Source organism: Elephantulus edwardii, unplaced genomic scaffold, assembly GCF_000299155.1.
Source record: "Elephantulus edwardii isolate Elephantulus edwardi_28Jun2011 unplaced genomic scaffold, EleEdw1.0 scaffold00044, whole genome shotgun sequence".
NCBI classification, from domain to species: domain Eukaryota; kingdom Metazoa; phylum Chordata; class Mammalia; order Macroscelidea; family Macroscelididae; genus Elephantulus; species Elephantulus edwardii.
The window spans coordinates 16,203,771-16,212,688 of NW_006399794.1; the positions used below are offsets into that span (position 1 = coordinate 16,203,771).

The 8,918-nt window shown below is 42.1% G+C and overlaps 1 protein-coding gene across 1 annotated transcript in view; it reads left to right on the forward strand.

Moving 5' to 3' along the window:
• Positions 1-3,475: 3,475 nt before the first annotated feature.
• Positions 3,476-8,918, forward strand: part of MRPL48 (mitochondrial ribosomal protein L48) — a 37,559-nt gene continuing 32,116 nt past the window's right edge. The window contains exons 1-2 of the mRNA XM_006885734.1: positions 3,476-3,608; positions 7,302-7,390. Of these exons, the coding sequence (XP_006885796.1) occupies positions 3,476-3,608; positions 7,302-7,390 (222 nt within the window). The remainder of the gene's footprint in view (positions 3,609-7,301; positions 7,391-8,918) is intronic.

Here is an 8,918-nt window from a genome sequence, read left to right on the forward strand (position 1 = left end):
AATGAGAAACCTATACTTGGGCCAGGAGGCTGTCATCAGAACAGAGCAAGGGAACACTGCATGGTTCAAAATTGGAAAGGGTATACGCCAGGGATGCATCCTATCTCCATACCTTTTCAACCTGTATCTGGGAGGCTGGGCTCTATGAGGAGAAATGTGGGGTTAAAATTGATGGAAGATCTATCAACAATCTGCGGTATGCAGATTGCACAACCCTGCTTGCTGAAACTGAGGAGAACCTGAAGCGCTTGCTGCAGAGGGTCAAGGACTGCTGCTTCCAGTATGGATTGAGGCTCAATGTCAAGACAAAGATTCTTACCACTGGACCAATTGGCATCATCAGGATGGATGGTAAAGAGATTGAGATTATTCACAGCTTTAGTTTGCTTGGCTCCACAGTCAACACTCTTGGCACAAGTAGCCAGGAAATTAAAAGGCATATTGCCATGGGAAAGTCTGCTCTTAGGGGCAACATGGCTAACACCAGGGCTACACAGCTCTCCCTGGGGCAGGGCTGGCTGGCTGGTTCACCCAGAGGGCAGAATAGCTCTCCCTGAGGGCCCGGTGACACACCCCAGGGGCCAAATGGATCACTCTGAGTGCTGAACAGCATTTCCCAGGCAGACAGCACACCCCGAGGGCCAGACAGCCCACCCCAGGGGCCAAACTGCTCTTCCTGAGGATACACCATGAGTAAAAATCTTTGTTTTAATGTTGAACTTCAATCCATATTGAAGGCTGCAGTCCTTGACCTTCTGCAGCAAGTGCTTCAGGTCCTCCTCAGTTTCAGCAAGCAGTTTCAGCATTTCTTCAGCTGAAGGAACTGAAGAACAAATTCAAACCTCCAGTTACAATACTTAAAGATGCTTTGGGCAGAATATTAAATGATCCAGGAAGATTAAAAGAAGTTTAATGGTGATTGAGGAAGAATTTGAAGCTGCTCTGAAAGACTTGGGGGAAAAAAAACGCCCCAGGAATTGATGGCATACCGAATATTTCAACAAAGGGACACTGCCCTGCATGTGCTCACCAAGTTGTGCCAAGAAATCTGGAGGACAACCAACAGGCCAACTGACTGGAAGAGATCTATGTTTGTTCCCATTCCAAAAAAAGGTGATCTGACAGAGTGTGGAAATTATCAAACAATATCATTGATATCACATGTAAAGAAGATTCTGCTGAAGATTATTCAAAAACAACTGGAAAAGCAACAGAGAACTGCCTGAAGTGCAGACTAGGTTTAGAAGAGGCTGTGGCGCTAGGGATACTAAAGCTAATGTCAGATGTATTTTAGCTGAAAGCAGGGAGTACCAGAGGAATGTCTGTGTTTCCTTGACTATGCAAAGGCATTTGACTGTGTAGATCATAGCAAACTATGGCTGACTCGAGAAGAATGGGAATCCCAGAACACTTGATTGTGTTTATGTGAAACCTATACTTGGACCAGGAGGCAGTCATCAGAACAGAGCAAAGAAACACTGCATGGTTCAAAATTGGGAAGGGTGTGCACCAAGGATGTGTCCTTTTCTTTTCATTCTATATCTGTAACAGTTTATCTGGGGGATGGACTCTATGAGGAGAAATGTGGCATCAGGATTGGAGTTACACTCATCAACAATCTGCATTATGCAGATGAACCAGCCCAGCTGGTAGATTAGTATAATTTAGTAAGGAATGTTTGCCTTAACTATTGTGCTCTTTTAAAGAATATCTGTGTATATGATCCAACTGACAACAACTCTAAGACATTTATGGGGTAATGAGTTTATATTATTGATGCTATTGAGCTTCCTACTCCTCTTCCTAGAGACAACCATATTACTGTTTTCTTCTGAATTCTCTCAATTTAAATACATTTTGTTTTGTTTTCAGTCTCAGTTGTCTTAATAGGTTTACCTATTGTGGTTTGTTTTACATACTTTGGGCATATTGCTAGGAGAGGCTCTTCCTTGGAGAGGGACATCATGCTTACAAAGATGGAGAGACAGCAAAGGAGAGAAAGACCCTCAGCCTAGTGGATTGATACTGTGATTGCAGCAGTGGGCTTGAGGGTGTTAGAGATTGTGAGGCTGGCACAGATTAGGACAGGGTATGAGTCATACTTAATTCAGTGGCAGTTAACAATGTGTTACCATTCTTCTCTATGCTTCTCCTTTTTATCATGTATCACAATGTAATTTTACTTTTATTTTGTGAGTTTCATAACTTGTTTCTTCCTCCTATTAAACTGTAATGAGCCCTGGTAACATAGTGCATTACATGTCAAGCTGCTAACCAAGAGGATCAGATACACCAAAGTACCCTCTAGAAGGATAAGCAGTCTCCTCCTGTAAAGATTTATAGCCTCAGAAACCCGATAGAGGATCTCTGTAAGTCATATGCTCCATGGAAGAAAGACAGGTAAACTCTTCTCTTGGGATTTGTAGCCTCTGAAAGCCTGCCAGAGAGTCAGCTATGGGTCAGTTCCAATTTGATGGCAAGTCATTGCATTGCATTGCATGAGTCCAAAGCGTCATGAACAGAGATTTATTTGTTGGCCTTGACTATTTCTCTGAGCTTGTCTCATGTGTTCCTACTCTTTATGCTCAATCTTTAAATTCTGTCTGAGTCTTCTTCCTATGTTTCCTTCTCACTATTTCCTTGTCACTCTTCAAGTTTTAGGTAAAAATAATTTTTAAGAATTTTTCACTTGTCCAGGCTAAGTACCTTCACTATTTAGGACCTATATCATAGCCATTGTCACCTTGCATTGAAATTATTGTCTGTCTTCCCACTAGATGGTGAATTTTGTGATGCCGGGTCTCTGTTTTTATTTAATACTACCGGTTTCTAGGGCAGTGCTTTATATGATGGCTTTGAGGTTACTTACGTACTGCACAAGCCATTCATATCATTATGAGGTTACACTTATCAGTGGCTACTCTGTTGGATAGTATTTGTTGAGTGAATGAATAAAGAAACTTTGGACAGTGCAGTACTGTTTAAGAGATCATACTGTGAAATCATGGTAAAATTTTTATGGATGAAATTCCTTTGCAAGACTCTGGTCTGAGCAGTTTCTTGGGCAGATTCCAGATTACAGAGCCTGGAAACTAAAGGCTCCAAAAGTTAAAGGTCTTAGATTCCAAGAGACAGAGAATTGAAACAGCAATAAGACAACACTTCATTTTTATAAACTCTACAGACTAAACAACCAGAGCTCTGTTTTACCTAGTAGCAGACAAGTCTTCTGTTAGGGACCCCTCCAAAATATTGAAGAGTAATCATGCCAATTTGAAGACTTCAGTGCATTTGATTCAGGCTATGATATTTTCAGTCCCTTGCTGTACATTTGGGAGATGGACAATGGATAAGGATCATAGATTCCAAGATGGTGACAGTGGAGAGAGCAGTGTGAGGAGCTGGAGGAGCAGCAAGCTGCGTAGAGACAGACCACTAGAGAGACCCTCACGCCGCACAGAGACCGACCAACACGATGCAGTGTGGACAGGAGGAATTTGAATCAGAACTTTTGTCTGAACAATTAGTTTCAGAGAGCTGCACAACAGACTGGCCAAAGCCGGAAGCCGCCAGCCGAGCTGCTGTGGGACTCATCCACCAGAAGAAAGGTTAGCAGGAAATTAAATGAGTTCCCTTAAGCCCCACTAAGAGTGAGTGGATCTGTTGGAATTTGGCTGAGATGGGTTTTGAAACTTCTAGAACTCTATGTTTTTTGGTGTTATTGTTTTCTTTTTAATCTCACTACTGGGCCAATTAGCAGCATCATTATGGATGATGAAGAGATTGAGATTGTTAATAGTTTTAGTTTGCTTGACTCCATAATCAACACTCTTGGGACCAACAGTCAGGAAATCAAGAGGCAAATTGCACTGGGAAAGTCGGCTGTCAGGGACGTCCCCAGAGTACTGAAGGGCAATGACGTTAGTCTGGAGACTAGGGTGAGCCTGATCCAAGCCATACTCATTGCAGTTGCTTGCTGTGTGTCAGAGAGCTGGACAATGACTAGGGATGATAGAAAAAAAATTGATACCTTTGAGCTGTGGTGCTGGAGAAGAGTCTTGAATAGATCATGGTTGGCTAGGAGAACAAACAAGTTCTTCCTGGAGAAGGTGTAACCAGGCTGCTCCTTGGAGGCAAGGATTCTGAGGCTTCCTCTGACATACTTTGGACATGTTACAAGGAGGAACTGTCCTTGGAGAGGGACATCATGCTTGGGAGGGTGGAGGGACAGCGCATGAGAGGAAGACACTCAATGAGATGGATTGATTCAGTCACTGGGGCAATGGAGGTATGTGTATCAGAGACAATAAGATTGGCACAGGTTAGAGCAGGGGTTAGGGCTCTTGTACATAGGATCACTATGAGTCACAAGTGACTCAAAGTTCCATAACAACAACATCATTATTAATTGCAGGAATATTTACAGAGCAGATCAGTTTTTCATTCAATAATTCATACATATTTTGGGTGAAAATTTTCAGAGCAAATTTATTTTCCATTTAACAAGTCATACTCCTATTACTTCATGATATTGATTACACTTCTCACAATGTAATCTTTCTTCCCTGTATCTCTCATTTTCATTCCTCCTCTTTTCTTAATCCTTCCTGCCTTCTGTGATCTGTCCTTGGGCAACTTGCTGCCTTTTTGAGCTTGAGTAGTTAATCATTCTAAGGTGTGTTTACCTTTCTAGTTTTGTTCACACTGTTGTTGTTATGTGCTGTTGAGCTGGAACTGATTCATAGCTGACTCTCCAGTGGTTTTTTTTTTTCCCAAGGCAATAAATCACACAAGAGATTGCCCGTCTCTCTCCCAAGGAACACCTGGTGGACTCAAACTGCCTGACTTTGGGTTGGCAGCATAACTTTTTACCCACTAGGCCACCGGAGGTCCCCTGTTCACTTTATAGACCTATATTATTTGGTTGAAAATTGAACTGCAAGAGCAAGTTCAATTCCAGGCTTGAAGGGTGAATAAAGACCCTGATCTTAAGGTTTGTTTGCCAGTTTACCCACATCTCTTTGTTTCTTCAATTCCTGTTGTTGTTATGTGCTGTCACATCACCTACAACCCATGGGAACCCTATGTTCAGTGGCTCTGAAGCCTTCCCTGTCTTGAGCCAGTCTCAGTGATTCTGACACACCAACCATAATTGCCCCAGTCACTATATCAATCCATATAATCCAAGGTCTTCCTCTCCTGTGCTGTATCTCCACCCTTTTGAATATGATGTCCTTCTTAAATGGCCAGTCCCTCATGGCCACGTGCCCAAAGTATGTGCAACAGAGCTTCAAAATCCTAGCCTACAAGGAGAAACTTAGTTTCATCCTCTCCAAGAAAGACTTCGTTTTCTTGCCAATCCATGGTATATTCAAGACTCTTCTCTAGTACCACAACTCGAATTCTTCTTCTATCATCCTTAGTAATTGTCCAGCTCTCTAATGCATAGCAAGTAATTGCAAAGACCATCGTCTGGATTAGGCATACCTTAGTCTCTACATTGACATCATTGCTTCTCAGTACTCTGGAAAGTTCTCTGATAGATAGAGATTTACTCAATGCTATTAGTCTTTTGATTTCTTGACTGTTGGTGCCAAAAGTGTTGATTGTGGAGCCAAGCAAGCAGTAATTATTAACAACCTCAATCTCTTCTCCATCTGTCATGGTGCTGCCAGTTGGCCCAGTAAAAGACAAAGTGAGAATCTTTGTCTTCTTGATATTTAGCTTCAGTCTATATTGACTACAGTTCTTGACCTTCTGCAGCAAGTGCTTCAGGTGCTCCTCAGTTTCAGCAAGCAAGGTTGTATCATCTGGATAACGTAGGTTGCTGATAAGTCTTCCTCCAATCCTGATGCCACATTCCTCTCCAAAAAACCCTGTATACAAGAAAGCATACTTATAATAGACAATCCTTATTAGAAAATTCCAAAAGGTCTGTTACCTGTTGAGGAATGAGAGGAGACTAGAGACCTCCGCAAACAGAAAAGATTCTCACCACTGGGTCCATTGGCAGGACTGTGATAGATGGAGAAGAGATTGAGGTTGTTAGTAATTTCAGCTTGCTCAGCCCAACAATCAACATTCTTGCAATCAACCAGCAATCAAGAAATCTAGAGACAAATTGTTGTTTGTTGTTATTATGTGCCATCGAGTCGTTTGCGACTCATAGCGACCCTATGTACAACAGCCCTAAACCCTGCTCTATCCTGTGCCAGTCTCATTGCCTCTGACACATCCATCCCGATTACCCCAGTCACTGAACCAATCCACCTCATAGAGGGTCTTCCCCTCCTGCGCTGTCCCTCTACTCTACCCAGCATGATGTCCCTCTCTAAAGACCTGTCTCTCCTTACAACATGTCCAAAGTATGTCAGACGAAGCCCCAGAATCCTTGCCTCCAAGGAGCAGCCTGGTTTAACCCTCTCTAAGATGAATCTATTTGTTTTCTTGGCAGTCCATGGTACATTCAGTACTCTTCTCCAGCACCACAGCTCAGAGGTGTCAATTCTCCTTCTATCTGCTGTCAAGAACCTCTCCAGAGTGCTAAAGGGCAACAATGTCAGTCTAGAGACTTAGGCTACTAATCCAGGCCATGGTCTTTGCAATTACTTGCTATGCTTCAGAGAGCTGGACAGTGACCAAGGATAACAGATGAAGAATTGATGTCTTAGAGTTGTGCTGGAGAAAAGTATTGAACATACCATGGACTTCCAAGAAAACGAACAAGTCAGTCTTGGTGACGGTGAAACCAGGTTGATCCTTAGAGGCAAGGATTTTGAAGCTCCAGCTCACGTACTTTGGGCATGTGACCAGGTGAGACCAGTCCTTGGAGAAGGACATCATGCTTGAAAAAGGGTAGAGGAATAGCACAGGAAAGGAAGACCCTGGATGAGATGAATTGACATAGTAACTTGGATAATGGGGGGGCAGGTGTGTTGGAGTCAGTATGATTGGCTTGGGATACGGCTAGGCTTAGAGGTATTGTACATAGGGTCACTATAAGTTGCAGGTAACTCTAAGGCACATAACAAAAGCAGCATCATCTACTTGTGGCCTTTTTGCAAGAGAGCTTCTTAAAGGGTGGGTGATAGAAATTGGCCATTTCCCAGGGACCAAAAATAGAGAAAAAAGGAGTAACCTGAAAAATCAACACAGAATCAAGACATATCTGTGGTTCTTGAAACTAACAGGAGACATAACTATCCCCATATATCCATGGCCCTGCTATGAAAAATTTGTTTCATATACTATCTGCCTGTCCCTGAAGGAGGTCAGAAACAATTTTATCTTATCTTTTTTAGGTGGCTTTCTACTGAATACCAGTCGGCCCTACAAAACAAAGCCTACCCATGGCATCGGAAGATACAAGCATCTACTTATGGCACAAGAGGTAAGGAGAAGGACCCCTATAGAAAACGATAGTGAGCAGTTTTTGCAAAGTTCCAAAGATCAGATAGGCATTGGTTGGATGGAAAGGATAAGAATTTCTCTTCAATCCTCTCTGGTTATTTCATGTGGAGATCATTTACCAGCTGCTTTCAATCTTCTCACTTGACCACTATTAATAGGTTGCTTTTACTGTTTGTGATAATTTTTAGTATTTTCTTAACTACTTAGTGCAATATGAACCTCAGAGTAGAAATGATAAATGTATTTTAAATTGAGTGAATGTTTTCTGGTAAGTAGAAATTGACATTTTTATCCAAATACTTGATTTTCATACTTTTTTGCAAATTTAAAATATTAACTTATTATCAAAGATAGCTGGAAATTAGTTCCAAGAGTACTTAGACCATTTCTCTGGCCTCAACTGCATGATTACTTCTGTAGTGGTCAAGTTTTGCTCATGTCCAAAGGATTTTGTGCTAGCGTGGACACAGTACTGGCCTGAAAGTAAAAAATGTCTAGCTTTGAGTATTGTTTTCATCACTTCCTGTAAATAGTAAGTTGGAAATATTTTACTGTTCTTCTTGGGTAGTCTGTTCTTCATAGGTAGGCTTCAGCATCACTGTTGATTCTTTGCCTTAATTAATGATCCATGCAATGGTATATATCTCCTATTGATTTCTCTTCTTGGCAGAGGTCTAGTGTCACTGTGCTTGAGCCCCAAAAGCCAATAAACTTGTAATATTCTCCTGAGAGTCTTCCCTATATTGTTGTTGTTGTTGTTGTTATGTGCTTTCGAGTTGCCTGCAACTCATAGCGACCCTATGTACAACAGCTCTAAACCCTGCTCTGTCCTGTGCCAATCTCACTGTCTCTGACACACCTACCCCTATTACCCCAGTCACTGAATCAATCCATCACATCATAGGTCTTCCTCTCCTGCACTGTCCATCTACCCTCCCAAGTAGGACATCCCTCTCCAAAGGACTGCTTCCTCCTTGCAACATGTCCAAAGTATGTCAGACAGAGCTTCAAAATCCTCGCCTCCAAGGAGCAGCCTCTCCAAGACAAACATGTTCATTGTCTTAGCAGGCTATGGTATATTCAATATTCTTCTCTCACACCACAGCTCAAAGGCATCAATTCTTCTATCATCCCTAGTCATTGTCTGGCTCTCTGACACATAGCAAGTGATTGCAAAGACCATGGCCTGTATCAGGCGCACAATAGTCTCCAGGCTGACATCTTTGCTCCAAAGTACTTTAGAGAGAAACATTTCCACGTCTGAAAAATCAGATACCCTACTAAAATAGTTCCCTTCTAGCTGAATGGAAACATATTTTAAGCCTTGTTTTGCCACTTCTTAGCTTAGTGAATTTAGTTAAATTTGTTATTGTTGTTATGTGCCATTGAGTTGCTTGTGACTCATAGCGACCCTATGTACAACAGCCCTAAACTCTGCCCTGTCCTGTGCCAATCGCACTGTCTCTGACACTCCCATCCTAATTACCCCAGTCACTGAGTCAATCCAC